This window comes from Uloborus diversus, chromosome 9 (assembly GCF_026930045.1).
Source record: "Uloborus diversus isolate 005 chromosome 9, Udiv.v.3.1, whole genome shotgun sequence".
NCBI classification, from domain to species: Eukaryota; Metazoa; Arthropoda; class Arachnida; order Araneae; family Uloboridae; genus Uloborus; species Uloborus diversus.
In genome coordinates, this window is record NC_072739.1 from 131,461,728 (window position 1) to 131,485,102 (window position 23,375).

The window sequence follows — 23,375 nt, forward strand, 5'->3', positions numbered from 1 at the left end:
TTTCTCATTAACATGTGGCAGTAACGACATCACATTTTATTTTCCATGATGCAAGGGAGCCTCATTGTTTATTTTCAGCCATAGTTGAAGTTGTGAGATTTTTGTCGCAAAACCAAGAAGATAGATTTTGCTTTAAAAACTTATTGTGATTATTCTGACTTCTCACCTCCGTGTACTTGAATTTCAGGGATATAAATTAATGTAAAAAAAAGAAATGAACACGTTTTAATATGCTTAACATGTGCAGATTGTAGCAATGGAGAAAACAAAAATCCATGAAAAATGTATCTATTACGCCTATATTAATGGAAAGATCCTCACCTCCGTGACAGACCTTATCAATGTTAAAGTTATTTCTGAGGTAAAAATAACTGATGGAAGGAAATAATAGGCCTCAAATTTACTAAATACCATTTTTTAACATACATTTGAAATTACTAATTAAGTTGTACTTTAATTAGGAGAGCTTAATATTACAGTGCAGAACCTTTTATCCGGGAACCAATAAACCGGGAAACCAGAAAACCGGCAACTTTTTCCCTACTTTCCCGTTATTTTTTTTAAATAAGCAATTTTGGCAATTTTTGAAAAATTAAGCTTTTTTTTTTTCTTTTTTTGAAATACCAAAAAGAATATGAACGATTTCTTAATAAACAACATATTACTCACGCATAACTCGAGAAAATGTTTGCAAACACTAACTTAAAATGGTTATCCTTTATGCGGGTCAAAATTTCCGAAATATTTTCTTGAACTAAAAAGTACATTCGTAAGTTTGAAATTTTCGTGTTTTATTCTAATTGATAGCTAAGGAAATGAATATTGTCGCATAGAAAGCGAATTTTTTTTATACACATAGTAGAAATTTGCAGATTTAGGTTCAAAAACTTATTTTTTGCCCTTCCCTTCATTTTCTTTCGTTTTAAAACATCGAAAAGTGGTGGATTTTTTTTTCTTTTCCAAACAGAATGTGAGGGTCTCATGTATTATGAATAACTTAAGTTTTTTAGTGTTTAAATTATTCTCACAATAATAGTTTTTTATATTTCGATATTCATAAGCATTTCTGAACTGTTTTCTTCTTATTTTAATATGCTTAATTATTTATTATATAGTAATTTAAATTTTACAAACAATCGGCCAATAGCGCTTTTTAGCAATCCAGAAAACCGGGAAATTCAGATATCCGGGATAGCGATGGTCCCGAACTTCCCGGATAATTGGTTCTCTACTGTATATTCCCACTAATCATTAAAATAGCTTACTGTTTGCACAATTAGCAAAATTACAACTTTGATATTAAATTGGCCTCAATTTTTAAATATAAAAAGTTTTATCTTTTTTTTATTTCTGTGAACAAAGCATTTTTCAATTTTTTTTTATTTACGAGTAAAATAATTGGAACTTAGCTGCTTCATTGTTTGTGGTTACTTCCAGTAGCTAACACTTTCATGTAAAAATGAAAAAAAAAAGGAAACAAAAGGTTTCAAAATTGAAAAATATTTGCATTCAAAAGTTACATTTTCTGGAGAATGACCCATACACACATTGTGCATAATGGTTTAATGCAGTGGTTGGAAAAACTACATTTTTTTGTAGCGAACTACAACTACAACTACTTTATCACAAATGTAGTTAACTACAACTACTTTTTCAAAATGTAGCAACTACAAACTGCTTTTGAAATGTAGTCGCTACTTCGCTACTTCTTAAAAAATAAATAAACAAATAACATCCACATACACACCATTTGAGGACTGAATAATAAAAATTCAAAAAATTGTTTAGATTGATATATAGGCTCATTTGAACATGGAATATTACTATAAATTATTTATTTTTTCTTTCCTTCATTGAAATGATTCCTCAATCCAAACATGTTTTACAATTTGCAAGAATATTTCCTGCAAGAAAGGGTTTAAAAGTGGAAGAAATTCAACCTTCAAATTTTTAATCTTTTCCTGGTAGTAAATATTTTATTCAAGAAGTGTAACTCGGCTACTTGAAACTGAGATAAATCCAGTCATAATTTCATTTAAATTTTACATATACATACATATACATAAAATTGAGTTAGATAATGAAAAGCGTATTTTAAACAAAAGAGAAAAACTTTAATTCCCATTATATGAGTTAATTTTAAAGGAAGTTAGATTTCGTAGGAATTAATTGCTTTTGAGCTTCAAGCTGGGGGGGGGGGGAGGGCGGACCTGGACGCCATCTCTTTTCTTACGCCCCTGATAGAATGAAATAAAAGCATTTTTCAATTTTAACGAATAATCTCAAAAACTCACAACATTTAATAATTGACTTTTAATATGTTAATATATTGACACTCAATCAGTAAAAAAGAAAAAAATAAAGAAATAGGAAAAATATCCCAAACGGTACTACTGACTATCCGAAACATAAAACATTACTAAAAATGCTTACTTTACTTCAATGTACAATTTTTAACAACAGTGGACTCGGGATACAATGCAATTCGACAAACGCGAAATGGCTATATAGCAAGTTTTACTCGAGAAACGAATTTTGCAGCTGACGCGAATTCCTCACCCGCAACACGAAAGTTTTCTTAGCGGAAGCGCAGGGCTTATATCACCTTCTTTCTGGGGTACTAAATATTAGTTTCGTGAATGGAATTTCCCTTTAGCATCATTGAAAGTCAAAATTCTCCGCACCGTACTAGTCGCAACATCAGATTGTTAACGTACAAATCGCCGCCCCGCATCTTTTTCATTCTAAATATGAAGTTGATGAAACATAATTTCACATAAGCGTGCTGTTCATCTAAAGTTTGAAAATTGAGGGGAAAACAAAAAAATTCTGACAAATGAAGAAATGCACAGAGTTTTGATGTACTTAGTAGAATAAAATTACTGTATCTACTGTACAACAGTACTATAGTTGTGCTGCATTTCATTATTGCTACATACTATACGTAACGTACAAACTGTTTCATTTTCTGCCGTTGCTTTTGTGCATCCTAATCGTATTTTCATTCAATAACACAACTTTTTCTAAGAACAATGGGCTAAAACAGTTTGAGGGGTGTTTTCAAGAGTTTAAAATAATTGGTATGTTCATAAAAATTCGCATAGATACCCTTTTCCACAACGCGAAATATCAACCTAAAAGTTTTGAAACACATCCCTAGCGTAAGTTGAGATTCGGCAGCATGTGCATATGGCATTGATACCGAAAGCTTTTTTTCTTAATGGGCAAAGTTTGCATGAAACGGAAAAAATTCTTTTCTTTCTTTCTAAGCCATGCTTTATTCAAGGCGAATATTGGGAAAATGTGAAAATTTATATGCCAAACAAACTAATGTCGTCAAACAGATAGAACGTACGGTGTCAAAATAATATGTCAGAGGTCAGTTCGTATTTTTCAGTCTTACGAATCTGATTGATGCAAGTTTTACTCTCTTAAGACTTGCACCAGTCAGATTCGTTTGAAAACGCGTTTTTCTTTCTTTCTTTTTCTTTTTTTTTTTTTGAAACATTATACAAAAGTAGTTTTTAGAAATCGCTACAAACTACTTTTTTTTGTAGCGAACTCCTCGCTACTCTACTTTTTTTTAGAGTTGTGCACTACACTACAAACTACTAAAAAATGTAGCTACTACAGTAGCGTCGCTACTTGTAGCGCGCTACGTCCAACCACTGGTTTAATGGGAGTATACCCTCAGAAAATTGATGGGAACCTTACTGATAAGCAGTGTACTTTGAATGTGTGCTATTTGCCAGCCGCGCGAAAATTGTGTGAGATTGAATGTATTTCATCATTTCAACTTTAAATTCACCAATAGATCACTTATTGTCTTTTCAGCATATTTTGAATTAAATAAAAATATTAATAAATGAGTTTTTTTATTAACCTAAATTTTACACATAAACTTAGTTCTTGACATTTTTTATAAGTAGGTTTTTCACATGACAGTTTAAAAAACCTTTTAAACATTCATTACATTCAAAAACATATTACATTAAAAAAAAGCCAACCCTGCATCAACACAAATAGGATATCCCTGTTTTGAAAAAATGTCGCTCTTTCTTTAAGAAGGATGACTTGTTAATTAGGTTCAGTTTTGTGGTGCTAGTGCCTTCATAGGCTACACCAACCCCAAACTATTGTTCAATTTAGAAAAAGAAAAGCTGAAACATGAATAAGACTGAAAACAAAAGTGGAATAAAGGATATAAACTTCTACACACTTAAGTAGTCATAATGGTATGTATGATTCTAAAAAGCAGGTGCTTTCAAGTTAAAGAAAAATACATTGAAAGATAGAAAAAGCTTTACTCACATTATTGATGTTTGCTTCAAACAGCAGTTGGAACTTATCATGAGCTTTCAAAATATCAAACACATACATCATCTCCCCGTACCTTCCGAGTCCAATCAGAAGTCGAATCTAGGAAGTGACATAGATATATAGGGGAATGTGAGGCAAAGTGAAATAGTTAAGATAACTTACTTTTTTCAAAAGGAACAAATTGGAAATTTGTTCTAAAAATATAATACATATAAAGAACGAACAATATATATTTTATAATAAAACTTGCATTGAAACATTGTTATTATTATTGTTTTAGGTAGTAAATGCATACCTTCAAAAAGAGGAGGAATTTTTTCACTTCTTTTTTTTTTTCGAATGAAATATTTTTTATTTGGTTGTTAAAGATATTTTTGATCAAATAAATGAGTAAATAAATACAAAAAATAGTGAATGAATAAGAAAATAAGTGAATAAATGAATAAATAAGGATATAGTGAAACCTGTGTAACTTGACCACCTACGTTGCACTACTTTAGTGGTCAACTTAAACAGGTGGGCAATTTACGGAGTTGATTTATATGATCATATGAGGGCTATTCCATGCCTGAAAAAAACGGTCAACTTATAAGGGTGGTCAACTTCACAGGTTTTACTGTATTATTAAATGAAGGAATGTAAATTAAATAATCAATAAATGAAAAGGTAAGAGATTTGATAAAGTACTGAATAAGTGAATGAAATGAACTATTTCACTTTACCATGCAGGCCCTTGAGTAACTGTAAAAAGCATTTAAAGTATAAGTAAGTTTAATATTAAACAAATAAATTCTTTATCAAATATAAGTGGGTCTCAATTAATACTTAAAATTTTAATGACAAGAAATTTATCATTTAATAATGACAAAAACAATTTTTGACTTAACAAAATATTGCAATATGAGTTTCAATTTTTGAAAATTACTAGACAGGTGGCGCTACAAGAAGAGTAAATATTTCACCATTTCGCTCTGCCACGCTATTTCACTTTGCCCCACAAACCACTTTATCCCACATTCCCCTACTATGAAACAACATTCAATACATTGATTGCAAATAAAAATTTATTTGTATTACTCATTGTGAACAAAATATGACCCAGATATAAAAAAAAAACACAAAACGTTTGAAAGTCTGAGCAGAAAATATCTTTTTATTCTAAAACTAATTTTATTCAAAAAGTCATAGTTATTTCTGAAATGAAAGAGCAATTACAACAATGAAAATTCATATTCAACATCTTAAAACTTTATGCATTTAAATATAATGCAAAATTTAATTTAACATATTTAAATGGTTCCAAACATTAAAAAAAAAAAAAAAAAGTGGCAATAATCAACATTTTGAAGACTTCAAAATGTTGATTGTTGCCATAGTGAAAATTATAAAAAATAAATACTCACACCTTTTCCCATAAACTGCCTCAATTAACTATGCTGTTATCAAAGCAAATATTTGAACTTGATAATATTTTTGATACATACCATAATATTGAATTTTTTGCCTTCTTCTAAAATGTTGACTAGTAATTGGGAATTATGTAATATTTTTGAAATTCCATCCATGTTACAAGCAGCTGTATAACACTCATGGGCACAAATGCACAATTCCACAACAGAAGATAAAACTGAAAACAAAAAATAAATTAAATAAATAATAATGAATAAAATAAAAATGCTAAAAATACTTATAAAAAATACACATATAAAACATTAAATGAACATAAAAATCTTTACAAATTTTACAAGTCTCATAAAATCTGAAAAGAAAGTTGATACAAAGAGAACAATCAAAAGTGAAATCAAACTAAATAACCATCTTAAGAATTACCAGATACTAAGATTTGAGAATTGAATAAATTCTGCTAAATTTTGATTCTCCATATACAGAACAGCTTTCCAAGTGCTAAGGCTGTTAATACAGTGGCAGGTTTAACGGTAAGCAGCCGCGTTGGGCCCTGTGATGGCGCAGGGCCCCGAAGTTTTGACTAGAATCTAAAACACGAGACCATTGGTTTTTGATAACAACAACTGTAACTAAACAAATGAGTTTTTTACAGCCTGGGGCTGATATAGCAATAGGCTTATGAGGTCTGGTTTAGGAGTGCCCAAAATTTGTTTCACCACAATTTTGAATCACAATACCATAGGGCCCTGAATTTGGTCTAGAATCTAAAAAGCTCGAATACGTTGGTCACAGATATTGACAACTGTAACTAAACGAATGAGTGATTTTACAGCAGAGCCTGATTTACCAATAGGCCCATTAGGCCTGGTTTAGGGGTCTTCCAAATTTATTTTACCTCTATTTTGAATTACAGCCCCTATGTGAATTTGTGCCCATTAATTTTCGCCGCGAATTCCTCCAAGTGGGGTGGAGCAATTGAATGTTTCTTCAATTATGCGTGCCTGCTATTCCTCAGAAAGTAACTGATGGAATAAAACAAAATTTGGCCCATATGTTGCCCCTAACTAATTTATTAAGGCAAGGCTTTTAAAATAACTTTCAATTTTTATTTTTTGTTTTTACTTTTGCTATAATTCAGAAATTGGGACAGTCGTCAAGCTTTGCATGCATTTTTTTTTTGGGGGGGGGGGGGGAGCATGTATTGCTTCCTCCTCAGCCATGAGGAGGGATCAGAATTCATAAGAGGAAAAAAAGGAAGTTTCGTGATGGCCACAACATACTAGTTTTTCAATCTGCAAAATGATTTATAACTTCATTGAGTTTCTTGAAAGTTTGCTCTCCAGTCTCAGTGCTAATATTCCGAGACTAGTTGCCCGTTGCAATGTACTATAGGAATGCAATTTCTCAATCAATCTTAATATAAGAGATTTTGATGAACAGGCAGTATTTTATCAATAATTAATCCTCGTTTATTGTGTTAGATGAGAAAGTAAACCAACTAATTCTTTAAAGAATCTTCGATCTAGCTTTCTTTTATTAATGGTCATTATGAAAAGTTAATTTTTAAAACTAATGCATTGAGACGGGTCCCAATAGTGTAAACCTACCACTGACACCAGGACGAATACAAGGGAGGGGTGATGGGGGGCGATCGCCCCTTCCTTGGGGGACCCTGCAACGGCAATTTTTCTGAATTGAGGTCCTAAAAAGAAAGTGTAGTCCATCTTTGATATAATGTTGGGGTTAAGGAAAGGAATCGGATTCGAATCTTTTTCTCGGAAACTTTTTAGAATTGAAATTTCTAAATGGCAGTTTTAAGACTCTTTGGTTTTTTTAGGAGGAGGAATTTGGACGCCTTCCACTGGACATTTCTCAAAATGTAAGTCTTAAATATGCGATTTTATACAAGGCCTCTCGAGTAAAGTCAGGAACGGGTGACTTTCCTCCAGTCATTTTTCGGATTTGAAGTTCCAAAAAGCACAATTTTGGATGACCTTCGATGATTTTAGGAGGAGAGGGTTTCAAAACATTCTCCCAGAATTATTACGAAATCAAATTTCTGAAATACAGTTTTAGAATATATCTATCAACTGAAAAGGAAAGGAATAGGTTCGGAGACCTCCTCGGCTAAATCTCTATATTTTAGTTGTTTTAAATAAAAATGATGCCGCAGCCCCACACCCCTTCCGTAACACAGATTTGTACATCACATACACATCAGACACATAGTAAGAGGTAAGGGAAAAAAACAATCGCCCCCTCCTTGAAATATTTCTGCATCCGTTCTTGCACTGACATCAGTAATACTATTTGCAATTCTCTATTCAAAACCCTCTCGTGCTTTCCTATGATTGACATTTATTTCACCAGACACTTTCACCCTCCATTTCATTAGTGATTACAGAACATTTGTTTATTTGCGAACACTCAGGCTGAAATTTTTTTATTCTTTATGTTTTCGCTTTCAGAGTCCCCCTCCCCCCCTTTTCTAACTTTCTATTTTTCTTTCTTTTTTTTCCCTTGCGCCAGTGTTGATGGGCCCCTGGCCTAATTTTCCGACTAGGTTGACATGGCCTCTTGTCGGGCCTGATACATAGAGGAGGAGATGTTAAACGGCATCGAAACTAAAAAAAAATTGCTGATTTTGCTACCAATAAAACACAACAAAAATTCATATAAGGTACTAAAGTTCGAGGGGCCGCAAAATTTTCACCGCGTAGGGCCCTGTTGGCCCTCGGGAAAATGACCAACGGATGTGGAATGGTAAGTTCGGGAGAAATGAAGCAATGGAAACTGAATTTCAATTTAAATAACATTTTATTTAAGACATATGTATAAGTATAAATAGGAAAAACAAATATTCAACATTTATAAAATCAAATCCCCATAAACAAATTAAATATATTTCCCCCCCCCCCAACATATATCAACAAGAAATATCACATTATTCGTTTTCTCTAAATTTCAGTTCTAAAACATCCTCAATAAACAACCCTAAACAGCATGCCACATTTCCAAGAAAAAACTATTGGAAAAATTTCATACCCTTGTAAGTCCACATACAAGCACTTGGCACACAAAACATGAAGGCCACATCCATCAAAAGGATGAACTTTTGAGTTGAAAAAAACCACACGTCCACTCGTGGACGACAGACCATCCTCTGTCAATGGTCACTGCATTCCAGGCACACCCATACCACAGTAGAGGATTCCTCACCATATGCAGTACAGGAAATTATTTACCTGGTTTCTTTGCCAAACAGGAGAACATTCAGTAGTAGAGTCTATTAGAGGTCACCTCACCCTAATAGGGGACACGCAGTCGAAGAAATGCCTCACCCTACACTAACCCGTACAGTCCGACCAGCTCGGAACCTAGGATGAGCAGCTTCGGTCCTCCGGTCCTGTTAAGCCTATTTCAATACATCAACTCTTTCTTTCTTTTAATTTTATTTTCACAAAACCGCCTTCTAAACATAGGGTACTGTTTTAGAACTTATCCTGCACTTCTAGCAGGCAAAACAAATTTTAATTCTTACATTTCTTGAACAAACTTCCACGTCCCCTGCGTGGACAAATCAACCAGACCACAGTAGCTCACATCAAAACAAACCGTCTGCAGAACGGGAGCAAATCATAAGAGATCGATTGATTGATTGACTTTCTATTTAAACTATCACTGTTTCCCCCGACGCAATGACGTGACGTCATCAAAATTTGCATCTGTTGCATCTCAAAGCAACTCACAGTTACTATTTTAACTGTTGCTATTTTAAATTATCTTCTTCACTGCTTTCAGCAGAAAGATCCTCAACTCCGAGTTGTGACGTCACGAATCTGTTTTTCTCGGATAGGTTTAAATTTGCAGGTAAGCTTTAAACAATTTAAAAATACATTCAAGCTTTTTACGAATCTCTCCAAGAACCAAAATAATGGTCTTTGCCAACAGGCCCCCACTTCACTTGATTCGCCCCTCTGTGCCTATAGAAAGAGATCTAAAAAAAAAAAAAAAAACAAGTAATCACAGACTGAAAAACCAATTCAAAGTTTTTGCTTTTCTACTGCTTTGCATTAAGCTGCTTAATGAATTAAGAAAAATTGAATATTGAAACTTAATCATTATAACAAGTATTGCTTACGTATCGACTATAGCGGACACCAAAACTTTCAGGGAAATGTTTCTAAAATACTTGATATAACTTCACGACAACAGCTGTTTTTTGACATTGGAGACTAAAGCAGGAAAAACATCAATTATTTGTAAAATCACGCAGACTAGTAATGTTTCTGCTTTTATGAAACAATAATAATGATACCAGCAGCAATGAGTCTTAATATTTCTGCCATGGGATGGATTCTTTCAATCTAAAAATCAACTGTACAAGAAAAGAAAAATATTTTATAGTTTATATTTAATTGGTGAATAAAAATGGATATACATACATTTGTCTGAAGTCTTTGGATTTAAATCTACTGTTTCTTCAGAAAAAATGTCCATCAAAGAATTCCCCAAAACGGAAGAGTCCTGACACAGCTTGACAATGAGTTGGAATCCTTCATGAGTTTGAAGGGGATCATAAATAAGTTCTTCTGCAAAGGCACTTTTTTCTTCAGGAATCAGTACACCTAAGAGAAAGAAAAAGGACATGTTTCATTTGTAGGAGTCTAAATAAAGTAGAAATCAGGTCTAGGTGGAAATATTTTGAGTGAGAATTTACAGGTATTGGATTAGTCAAGCTAGAGTAAACAAAACATATTGTACAAAAAGCAAGTCATAAGTGCATAGTTAGCAATTGTAAAACCAATGTTGTGATTTCTTTTTTTTCTTCAAATTTTTGTCAGTTGAAAGTAAGAATGAAGGTTGATTTTGTCAATTGTCTCATTGATTGTTAAGGTAATGTTCTTTGTAATAGTTAATATAATTACTTAATTCTATTCAGACGTCTCTTAACCAATTAAATATTTCAACAAAATAAATAGAGTATAACCCCGATTTTATGTCCCCGCAATCTATGTTTTTCCCGCATTTAATGTTTTTTTTTTTTAATCAGGTCCCATTTAATTCGTACATGAATAATGTTAATTCAACCCAAATTATAAGTTTATTATTTAAGATTTTCTCACATTTCAAGTTTTCCCTAGGAAGTAAAAAAAAATGTTTTAATTGTTCCAAAATAAGCGATATGTTTCACTTTAAAGATAATCCATGTTGTTGAAAGTTAATCTATGAAAACAGAAATGCTACTGGACTTTTCTCCTACCAGTGAAGATGAACAAGGAGAACCAGAATAACAGCCCATCACTTCTTTCAATACTGCATTAAAGAGTTTACAAATAGTGAAAGACTATTTTCTTTCTCATAAAGACCAGGAAAAACAAAAAACTTGCAAAGTATTTCAATCCAAAAAACATGATCCCCTTCCCATTTTTACGTAAAATTTGCTTGAGAAGTCTAGAATGAACGCAGGTGACTTGTAATCATAATATCAAAAAAAAGTTTCTCTAAATAAATATTCAAAACAGGCTAAATTTATTCTTATCGTCATGGTAATTTGAACAATCATAGGAACAAAAACGCTTGGATGAGGTAAATAACCAATTCGTCACAGGTCAAAAAAAAAAAAAAAAAGCTCTTATTTTATTTACCAGAACTTGGTCCACTCAGTATTAGCAGAGAGTTCCAGATTTCTCGGCTCAGAAACTTAGCCACATCTTTGTCCAGGAGTTCGTTGACAGCAATGAAGCTCCGAGCCAAAATAAAATTATCGTTCAGTTTCTTGTGCAGCATCTGCTTCAAGATGCGGAATGGGTCTTTTTCTTCAGATATGCTGGAGTAACTCTGGGACAGAACCTGTGATGTGAAATCAGGAAAGGTTGGATGAGCAAATGCATAATGCAAAGGAGTTTGGTAATACAAACATAGAAATACATTCCAACTAAATTTTTGAGACCATGGATCATCACCTTTTTTTTGTCCCTTAAAAATGGGGATTTTTCTATAGTTAAATGACATAAACTTCTAATAACCTCTACCTAACTGTTAGTTTTAATGCCAAAAGTCGACAGATAATGATGCTTAAACAGAGTTCTGGTGGTTAAAAAAAGCCAAGGGTTGAATTTTTATTCATGCCCCTTTGAAAAGCGATTTTTCTGAAATTTATAAAAATAAATATCTGAGAAATGTTCAGTTTAAATAAGATGCTTTTAGCTTTTAGAGAATAAATAACATTTGTATTTAGATTCAAATACCAGGGTTTGAAATTTTACTCCAGCCTTTTGATTAAGGGATTTTTCTACAATTTATGTAACATAAGCTCTTGAGAAATTGTGAGTTCAAATGCCAAAAATTGGCAGAGATTAATGCTGAAACTCAGAAGTAAACATGAAAAGATCAATGAAATTTATCACTCATCTGATGTGTTGGCAGATTTCTAACACACTGGAATATTTTTATTAGAATTTTGATAAAATTGTTCACTTAATTTTACTATTATTCTTTAATTTACGTATTTTAAACATAGCATTGGCGCATGCAGCAGATTATTTGTTCCCTATTTTCTTAAATTGAATGATTTTGAATAAGCTGAAACTATGACGTTGAATTAGTATAAGTATATGAAATATACTTATGCATAAGTCAAACAATTTAGCAAAAAAAAAGAGGTTAAAGTTTATGACTTTCACTTCAGTAGGCCATCACAGAGCAAAATTAATGAACATATTTTCTGAACAACTCTCAAAGGAAAAAACTCCCTCAAAAATGTTGACACTTTCTCCTTTCTAGTCTAACTCTTTTAAACAAATAGCAAAAAACTGAATATTGATATTCTGATATTTTATAGTTTGTGATTATTAAATAAAGACTTCTTTTTTTTTCTCGCTAAAACTAAAGGGGAGGGGGTAAATTTGTATATCATTATATAGGGTGCATGGGGAAAGAGTGGAAAGCAATTGAAGCACTATGTTAACCCCTTGAGGACCAGCGCACGGAAAACAAAGTGCAGCCACAGGAATGAACATTCCGAAACAGAACACCGCCATCGGCCCGAGCATTAACAGCAGTTAAGTCTAGCTTTATAAAAATATTCATATAAAATCAGCATCTCAAAATAATGACTTCAAACATTTAAGTTGCGTAAACAATGTTCTACTGATTACTAGTTATTCATATAAAGAATATGACATTATTAGAAGGGAGTAAAATATGTAGAATACTAAAATTCTAACTATGTGCAAAACACTAAATGATATGCACACAAAAACAAAGTTAGATATTGTGAGTGTGGAATCAAAGGAAAAGAAGTGTAGCAATAATGATCTGTACATAATGTAATTTTAATTAAAAGAACTAAAGTCAATGAATTTAAACTAGTTAAATTCCCACGCTATAAGTCTCAAAACTGCTTCATAATGCTCTCGAAAACATTCCCCTTCACTCACTTCGCTAACAATTTTTACTGCAGTTTTCCCATCTCGAAATGAAAAAGAATAAATAAAGAAGAACAAAATCAGAAAGGATTCAAAAATAATCATGAACTTCAATGACCTTTTTAATTATTCGTGTACTTTAATTGAGCGGGGGAATCCTAATAGTTTGCAACACATACGCAAAAATATTTTAACCTTCCTCCCCAACCCCCATAATTTATTTAGCTAGATTATCTCTTTCAATTACTCATAACAAAAAAAGAAGCAAAGATATAAACAAGAGCAATTGAGACCTTTATAAATCGTATGCGCAGAGCAGTGATTCACTGTCTGTTTACATTAAAAAATCTATCTTATTGAGAGGCCCAAATAAGAAACTGACGCCTGTACATGAAGGTCAAATGCCATGTGACTCGATTATGATGAAACTTATAGCCATTTAGAGCCATCTATTATCGTTTAAATATTCAATTCCATCGTTCCATTTAGAGAAAACATATATGTGACATTGGGAGGACGGCGTCGATCAGAGCGTGTAGCAGGAAAGTGCCTCTGGGCTGATAAGATAGGAATCGTTGAATTGCACCCTTGAGACGCTGGGTGCGAACGGGTTAAAGAACGATCAAAGCCCATTTTTTGAATAAACTCTGGTTAACATACGGAATAAGTAGATTATTAGAGACAGTATTTAAGAGTAATACCATTCAGGCTAGAATAATCATAGTGACTGAGTTATAACAGGGAAGAATGAGGCAAACTTGGAAAAGATTGGAGATTTCAAGCTTTAAAAAAAATAAGGAAAATTTGTGGATGGTGGACTATGATCATTCTTCCATGTGGACTTCCAATTGTAAGAACCAAGTGTAATAACAACCCTGCCTATGTCAGGGGACTAATATGGTGATGATAATCATGAATCATTATAGGGACTTTGGCTAATAAGCTCTTAAACTGGAGACCGATTCTTGAAAGCTCTATCCAAAGTTTTTTAAAATTATGAGCCCTGAGGAATTTTCCAAGCAGTCTCACAGTTAACAAACTGCCAATGAACACACCTATTTCACTTGTTTTGAACTTTGTATTGTCTTAACAACTTTTTCACCAAAAATCTATATAAATGAAACAAAGAATATATGTATATGTATGTAGTATAATATATGCATGTATGTATGCACCCAGGATACAGGGTGTCCTGAAACAGACTGACGAATTTCAAAAACTTTTATCTGGAAAACGGTTAATAATTCAAAAAAAAAAAAAAATCATGTAGTGGACTGTTAATTTTTTCCCCACAGTCCATGTTATGCCTTTAAGTCAAAAAAGAAGGATTGAAATTCACCGATTTTTCCTCTGATTGCAACATGTGGTTGCAGTCGGTGATTAACATTTTAAAAATATTGTTGTGTAATTTTGTTTATCAAAAACATTTTTTGAAAAACTATGATGTAATTTTCTATTTTTCTTTGATTTAAGGTTATATGAGAGAGATCTGCAGCGCCATCTTTTGGAAAATTCTTGAACTCTAAATTTGGAACTCTAAGGGTCAAAACTTACAACGAACCACATAAATTTTCTGCAAGAATTATTTTTTTAATCATTAACCGTTTCCTTGTTATAAATTTTTGAAAGCAGTCAAGCTATTTCAGGATACCCTGTATGTATGTATGTTTCCTACACAAATCACAGTTTAGGTCGGATCTCGACCAAATTTGGCAGGGAGGTATCGAGGCACGCGAGAAGGAACATAGGGGGGGGGGGGAGGGGGGTTCAAATGCTAAAATGGTACCAAACCGCTTGAATTTTAATTGAAAAATGGCATTAAATGCTCCCTTTACCTGAAATTATTTCCCAATTGAACTGATTTCAGTTTCATTCAAAAGTGCACAAAAAATACCCCTGAAGTAGATTTACTTATTTTGAAGTTCAAAAAACCGAGGCTGGACAAAAAACCAACTACCAGGAGAAAAGTTATAAGCATTTTTAAGTTCAAGAACATCAAAATTAAATCAGAAATTTGTGAGCTGCTGCAAACTCAGTTATAATTAACATGAATAAAATCAGTGAGAAGAAAGATTTGTTAGCAGTTTTTTTTTCTTGACTGTGAACAAATAAAATTTTTGAGGCTTTTCCTGAAATGGGGGATTTACAATTTTTCCTTCTTTTGTTATTTTTCCGTGACCTGTTGGGAAATTTCGCAGATTTTTTTTTTGGTTTAAGTCTGATTGTTGAATATGCGTCACTTAATAACTTTGAGGTAGAGCATGCAAAGTCGATCAACACAGCTAGAAAATAAAAAGAGTGAAAATAAATAAACAATGACTAGTGTTGCAAGCTTACCATAGCCGTACTATAATTAACCAAAATTTGATGACAAATAGCAACAACAGCCCCACTTTTCATACTAAGTTGCTCCATTTGCTTAATGACATCCTTCTGGGATTGTGTAACACCTACAAATGAAATTTGTTAACGAAAACTATCTTAATATATAAATTTAAAGAAGCATTAGAACAATAGAGGTGTGTTACTAGTGTCAGTTCCTATAATGCAGCCAAAATATTTGATAACTTAGCACATTTGAAAAGTTCACTAGATTCAGGTTAAAAAAAAAGGCTCAGAGTTTAAAGCATATCTCCTTCCTGTTTCAGCTTTTTTTGTACCCAAAGTATAAAAAGTGTTGAATTCATAAAGAATTTTAAACTCGATTGGATTAACATTTTTCCAAGGGTGCTGTACTTATTTTGATTTTTTTTTGAGAGTGCTTGTCTCTCCCCCATGGATATTGTGAAAGTGGCTTGCATTACCTGCCAACCTCACCAATATCCTACATTTCCTTAAATTGATTTGTATTTAGTTCTTTGATTTCATATGATCATAATTCATGTGTTCAAAATAAAGTTGTGTATCACAGAAAAAAGTTTTGTGTTAGAAATGATACATATTTTCATTTAATAACCAGCTTAAGCTGTCCTAACTAGCTTGAATTTCAAATTCTGATATTACATCACACCATTGTTCTAGGGTGGGTCCTAACACACAAAGAGAGAACAAAATAATTCTTACCAGAATCATTGCAGATCCAGAGAACCAAAGAACTAATTATCCTTGAAGAAGCCACTTCTGTAGAAGGATCAGGTAAGGATATGTCGATGGATGATGCATCGATTTCATTATTTGCCAGCTGTAAACATTTCTGAGGGGATAAAAGGATTGTAACCAATATTAATAACGTTAGTGCAAAATGGCGATAATATACATAATATTTCATCCAGTGAAAATCTTTTTCTTCTAAGACATGGTGGGGAAGGGGATAAACATTACCAAAAGTATTTTGTATTTCACCAGTGGCGTAGCTAGACCCAACTTTCGGGGGGGGGGGGGGGGGGGGTTACTTTTTATATATATATATATATATAAGAAGAATATATATATATATAAAGAATATATATATATAAAGAATATATATATATATATATATATATATATATATATATATATGTATAATCGCTTGGAATTTTTCCCTTTTCTTCTTTTTTTTTTCTTTCTCTTCTCTCTTCTTTTTCTCTTTTTTTTGAGACTAACTTTTCGGGGGGGGGGTTGTCCCCAAACCCCCCCCCCCCTTAGCTACGCCCCTGTATTTCACTCTAGGTCCCCCCCCCCCTTCCGTTTGACGCGTTCTCCCAGGGACTTTGACATTTAAGGCTCTCTCACTTATGCCCCTCCACATTCCTTTGCATCAGCACAACCACTCTAGAAAGCCTTCCCTCTTATTGAAATGAATCAGACCACAGAAACTATTTAAACATATAGGAAGTAGTAACATAAATTTGCACATAGAAATAAACACTTATAAAATAGATATACAAATGAATACATAAGTAAATAGTAAATTATGAGTATCATTTACACAATACAATAAAACCTGTCTACAACGATAATGTTGGGACCTAAAAAAATATCATGATAGACAGGTTATCGTTATAGACAGTTTGATTATTCATGGTGACATTTTGCTGGGGCCAAAAGAAAAAAAAATTGCTATGGAGAGGTTATTGTTATAGACAGTATCGTTATACACAGGTTTCACTGTATATTCACCCAAACTTCTTACCTTTATAATTTTTAGATCAGAAGAGTCATAGTCAAATATCTTGGCTAATTCCAAAGCTTTGCGAATATTTTTACTGCACAAAAAGTAACCAATAATATTACACAGTGCCTGGTTTTCCTGCAATGCAAAAAATAGAAAATACTTTTCCCTTATGTACAATCTTGAAAGGGTAAATATATAATACAAACATGTAAATATATACCTAAGAGAAATTTTGCAACAGATATTTGCATAAGAACAATTTTCTGGTATTTTTGACGTTACTTAACAGTAATGACCATTGAAAAAAAAACACTTTAGGGGCTGTCCACAAATGATGTCAAGTCTTTGAGTGGGGGGGGGGGGGAATTGTGACGGTTAGTGACAGGTAGGGGGTAGTAAGAAGTGTGACATCACACATTTTTTAGGATATGTTCATGAAAAATGACATGGCATGTGACAGGGGGAGGGGGGTCAAAAACTGAGCAAAAAAGTGTAACATCACTGATGAACAGCTCCTTACAATAAAAATTGCAGCGAGAGCATACAGTTAAGACCAAACACTAAAATTATATAAGATTATGAAAATCAAACAATTACACACTACTTAAATAAGTACTAATAAATACTAGACACAATTTATTGTTCTGGTACAAAGTCACAACTTTTAATCATTCTGTAAATATATTTTTTTAAATTATCATTCCATAAATTGCTTTATTTTACCAATAAAAGCTTTAACTCTCTTTAAACTAAACATGCAAAAAAAAAATTAATTTGAATTTTTGGCATCTTGAATTCAAATTATGTTTTTCGCAATCATGAGCGTGTGTGTTTGTGTAGGCGCATGTGTGTGGGTGCGTAAGTGTATGTATGCATGTGTGTGAGTGAGTGTTGTGTTTGTGCGTGTGTAGGCGTTTGTGTGTGTGTGTGTAGGTTTGTGTGTGTGTGTGTGTAGGCGTTCGTGTGTGTGTGTGTGTGGGACATGGACGTCACCGCCCAGCAAAAGTGGATTCCGGGGGACAGTGCTCAGGACCAGCCGCGCCGCCGCCGGTGGACGGTGGTACTGCAGGCCTGGTCCAAGCTGAAAAAGGAACCACAACGTCAAGGACAGTCAAATGAAAGCAATAAGCAATCGTGATTGCTCAAAAAAACCCTGATTGGGTTAAAAATATCAAACACTAAGTAACTGGTGGGTACTACTAACACACACTTTATTTTTGTTTAATCTCTTTTTTAAAAGCTATACAACAAATAATAATGTTGAAAAAAGATGTGCTATTCTACTAAAAAACAAATAACTAAAGTATGTCTTGTTAATGTTATTAAGTGTTAATGAATTTTCTATTATTAAAAAAACAGCAATTTTCAGCTAATTTGAATTTTTTTGGAAACAAACATTTTAAAAATACACTCACACACAAATAAATAAATACATAAATGGATGTAGCTAGCGGGGAGCAAGAGCAATTATAATTTTTTTATCTTACTGTAGTATTTTTCTAAATACAAATTTTTATTTCTCATAGAAATACATTCTTTCCTAATTTCTTGGGGCCTACTTTTTAATCTTGCATTATTCCACCAATGTTGACACGTATTAAAAGGTAGTATGAAATAGAGAAGACTAACACATTAGAAAGCATGATTAATTGCTAAATGTTCTTTATTCTTAAAAACAGCTTTTAGACTGAGTTGAGTTCTAACTGGCATTCAACTCAACGTTACCTTTGGTGGCACTCGGTCTAAGAAAACCGCAAATTGTATTCTCAATGGAATTGGGTGCAACAAGCTAGTTTGCCATATTACGTGCCACTGAAATTTAAGACACAAATCTTAAATTGTTTCTTTTCATAAAAAATCTCAAAACACACACACACAAGCCTTTATTAAAATAACTAAGTATTTAAAGACTTTACACAATCACACTTTAAAATGTTTTAAACTTTTTTCAAATTTTATTTTAATTGTTTTATTTATAAACCACTTGTACCTCTTTTTAATTAGTAGTGAAAATTCATAAAGCAAAACTGTAAATTTCCATTTCCATCCTGTAATCAGGCTGTCATTTGGGCCATTAAGGGGTGGTCAGTTGACAGCCCCCCTCCAAATTTCAAAAACATAATGTAAACGAGCAATTTGCATGTATTTTGTAATTTTTTCCCAACAAAACACACTACATTTATGCCCTTTACCCCCTCTTCCCCCCAGAAAGCTTTGAAATGACAGCACTGCCTATAATGTAGCCCTTCTTTCTGCATGAGGTTTTGCTTTTAGGTACATTCCTTCCAACCTAATTTCACAATACTATGAGCTATAAATTTAATATCATTCTTAACTTTCTTCTTTTCTTTTTGTGCAAATGATTTATCATTTCTTAACTGTCTAGGAGATTTGGCTGCCTAGGAGATTAAAATTAAAAATTTGAGAAAAAAAAATATAAGTGGTATGCAGCACTGTATGAATAGCTTTTACCATAATCCCTATATTTCTTTTCTCAACTTTTAATTTAAATTTTGCCAGCTGCTTTAGAATTAACATAAACATATAGATATTAAAATCAACTTCAATTTTTGATATTTGCAATCAAAAAGTCATATACTTATCTTATCTCATACTTTTTAGTGCCAACCAAGCTCATAGAAATAGTCTTTAGAAATTAAAAAACATTTTCTATATTTTATTTCTAAATCATGCGACAAAATATGTTCAATGTGGAATTCACCTTTTTAAATGTTGCATCTTTTTTCTAAATCATAGCTCTTGCTAGGCAAAATGTTACCGACATATAGGTGTATTGTATCTTTTTTTTCTGCCAAACTGCTCAAGTTGTCACGGTAAAATAATTTCATAATTATATCACAAAAATAATTCCATAATTACATGCACACATTTTGTTTTAGAAACAATTAAAAACATTTTAAACAAATCCTTCAATTCCTAGGTTATTCTACTAAACAATGTTACTAACAGCGAGATTAACATTGTATTTGACCTTTTTTTGTTGATGACTTTATTTAAATTATTACCAAGTTTATGATATTTAACCAAATAGTTCTTTTATGGAAAGATTAAAGAGGAACTTAAATTGCGAAGAACTTGTATACAATTTTTTTTATCTTGATAAATATTCCAGGCCCCACAATGTATGTCCGTAAAATTTTTTAGGTTCAGAGATTTTCTCTTTAGAATCTTGATCTGCAGGTGCTCTAATGTGAGAATATCTTGGGTAGACATGTTGAATCCTGCGCGAAATAATTTTGCAGGCCATCAAAGATAGCGGCCATTTTGGTTCACTTGCTCATTACGTTTTTCTCAACGTGCGTACCTATAAATTTAATTTTAGTTTTGAACTGAGATTTTTGGGGTTTAGAAAGTCAATTAAAGTAATAATTACGTCATGAAAGCCGCTATGGCTATTACCACAATTTTTGAGTAAGATATCTCCGACGTTTTTTGTTTACCATTCTAGTTACTAAAAAGTTTACAAAAATTAATAACTCTTAATGAAACCAAACGATTTTAACGTGTAAAATCTTTTGTGTAAATCAATATTTTTCAAGGTCACCAGTGCAGCCATCAATACCTTCTGGAGGGCGTTTTTTGATCAAAAATACCTTCTGGAGGGGCGTTTTTGATGAAAAAACCTTTTGAATGGGTTTTTTCAATCAAAAAATACCTTTTGAAGGGGATTTTTGATCAAAAATACCTTAAGAAAGGGTTTGTTGATCAAAACAGCCCTTTCATTTGCATAAGCTACTGTATTAATATGTGCATTCATGTTAAAACCAGTGGCTATAAGGGTTTTTCTCCTCCCCCCCCCCTTCACTCCGCCACTGTTCAAGGTTATTATCGTCTGCTATCAAAGTCATTATTTTTGAGTAAAACTATTCCACGGTTCCAAAAATTTTTTGTTTCATGTTTTTCTGACAATAACTATTTAAGCAATGACTGATATTTCTAAACTGAGTTCAAAAAATTTTAGTGGGCAATTGAAGACTTCTTGAAGACAGTTTTGACAAACGAATATGTAGTTTGTCAAAAGGAATCAAGAGAAAAATTATATTCTCCGACAAAAACGTGTTCGTGAAGCTGCTGAAATACGCAAAGACGCACTATTCAAAAACGCTGCAAGAAAATATAGTGTGTCATTGCCGCAACTAGTGCTACACGAAATACACGCGAGGAGAAACGCTAAAACAATGGTTAAAAAATGCACTGACTGCTGCGAGTTTATATGCACAGCCAAACTGTTAATTTCTTATATTCGAAAGTATGAGCGAGAAACCAATACAGTGTGCGCAACATCTATCCTCAAAATTTGAATTGTTTAAAAAGGCAAACTAAATATTAAAGCCTCTTTTAAATTCTGGGCATGGATTTATTCTTTCAGAAATAAAAGAATTAATGCTCAATGCTGAATGTAGATGAAAATGCATTGGTTTATATTAATGAAATAAAACTATTTATCGTAACAACGTATAATGAAAGCATTCTTTTCTGTGCTTCCGAAAGAAATAATGAACCTTTGTTGGTTTTTCTAGACATTTATCTCCAAAAGTACTTGCTGCTGCTTTTAGCTCACAAGAAGCCGTGAAGACTGCAGAAAATCATTGAGAATCTTGAGAAAATTATTATAAAATGTTGATTTTAGGTTACAAGAGAAGTTCTGCTAAGCGAGTAAAGATGGTTCAGGATGCTCTTGGGTCAAAGGATGAGGAAAAAAGTCAAATAACGATTCAATCACTACGACAAAAAAATGAAAGTTTGAAAACAGAGATTGAGTTTTTGTTAAGGGATGTAGTGACAAATCGGAACTGTGCAGGTATTGGGAAGTGTTTCGTTCATTGGTTTCACTTGTAAAACACTTGGTTATTGCTGATCGCGAAGAAAATTACAAATTATACGTTCGGACTGTTGAATTACTGTTTCCAGTCTTTCGTGTATTTGATTGCATTATTTATCTACTATATGCAACATGGTACTTAGAGAGGATAAGGGCGCTAGAAAATTAGTGTCCCTACGTGTAGGAAAAATTCATTCAAGGTAAATTTGTTGTTAAAAAATAGAATGGTAAATTCAATGCTATGAAGCAAGAGATGAAGTTGGAAGAAACAATTCAACGGTCACAGAAAAGTGCCGGAGAAATTGCAGGGCAGACGAGAAAAAGTATGTTGCCGAGTGGCGTTTAGAAGTATCATGAAATTTTAATGATATGCAATGCGTTTCGCGGTCTTACTAGTTCTCACTTAATGGATCACTGTGAGAGTGTCCCGCATCATTATTTTTACAGGCATTCGTAGCCAGTATTTTGATAAATGTCAAAAGACTTGTTGATTTTATCTATCAACATATAAATCCTACGAGATTTCTGAAACAGGGCAACTTAACAGCTTTCTCAGTAAACGACTTGTGAATGGTAGTGTCAAGATTCGCCGTCTCAGCATCATGAATATGATGAATCATTGATTAGAACAGTACCACCCGTTCAGACTGGATACATTTTGTTTCAAAAATTGTCTGATTTACTTTCAAAAGTCAACCTACCATGCTTTGATGCACACAGTTCTTCATGAAATATCACTTCTAAGCCAATGGGAAAGAATCAACTTTAAAAAGGGTGCAGAGACATGGAAATAGCGAAAGAAAGGGGAGAATGCATTAAAAATATTTTGGATTACGACTTTTTTTCCAACGAACAGATTATGTGATGGTCAGGGGCGTGCACAGAAATTTTGGGGCCCGTCACAAATGACTTTTCTGGGCCCCCTTCCATAGTGTTTACCCATATATTTCACCCCTAGTTTTAAAAATATTGGGCCCACTTCAGGCTCAGGCGCGGGGCAACAGGTTTCTCTTCTCCCCCCCCCTTTTCATGCCCCTGGTGATGGTGATTCACCTACCAAGCTAGATTACAGAAATATCTGTTGCCAGAACATTTTTAATTTAGCAAAGTATCCCCAATAAAAATTGCACTCGTTATATATTTCATGTCACAACTCCGCTAAATAAAGAAAACTTTTGGCGAATTTATCAGCAATGTTCTGCACAGATTCATTTCTCTATTCTTTTTTCATGAACTTCATGTCTTGTTCGATAGTTATTTGCAGCATTTTGTGAAATAATCA

General features: G+C 33.0%; 1 protein-coding gene across 1 annotated transcript in view; it reads right to left on the reverse strand.

The window, feature by feature from the left end:
* Nucleotides 1-23,375, reverse strand: part of LOC129229390 (spatacsin-like) — a 90,698-nt gene that overhangs the window by 12,463 nt on the left and 54,860 nt on the right. The window contains exons 15-21 of the mRNA XM_054863685.1: nucleotides 17,269-17,385; nucleotides 16,221-16,350; nucleotides 15,495-15,607; nucleotides 11,376-11,580; nucleotides 10,173-10,355; nucleotides 5,805-5,947; nucleotides 4,312-4,419 (exon numbers count right to left, since the gene is read on the reverse strand). Of these exons, the coding sequence (XP_054719660.1) occupies nucleotides 4,312-4,419; nucleotides 5,805-5,947; nucleotides 10,173-10,355; nucleotides 11,376-11,580; nucleotides 15,495-15,607; nucleotides 16,221-16,350; nucleotides 17,269-17,385 (999 nt within the window). The remainder of the gene's footprint in view (nucleotides 1-4,311; nucleotides 4,420-5,804; nucleotides 5,948-10,172; nucleotides 10,356-11,375; nucleotides 11,581-15,494; nucleotides 15,608-16,220; nucleotides 16,351-17,268; nucleotides 17,386-23,375) is intronic.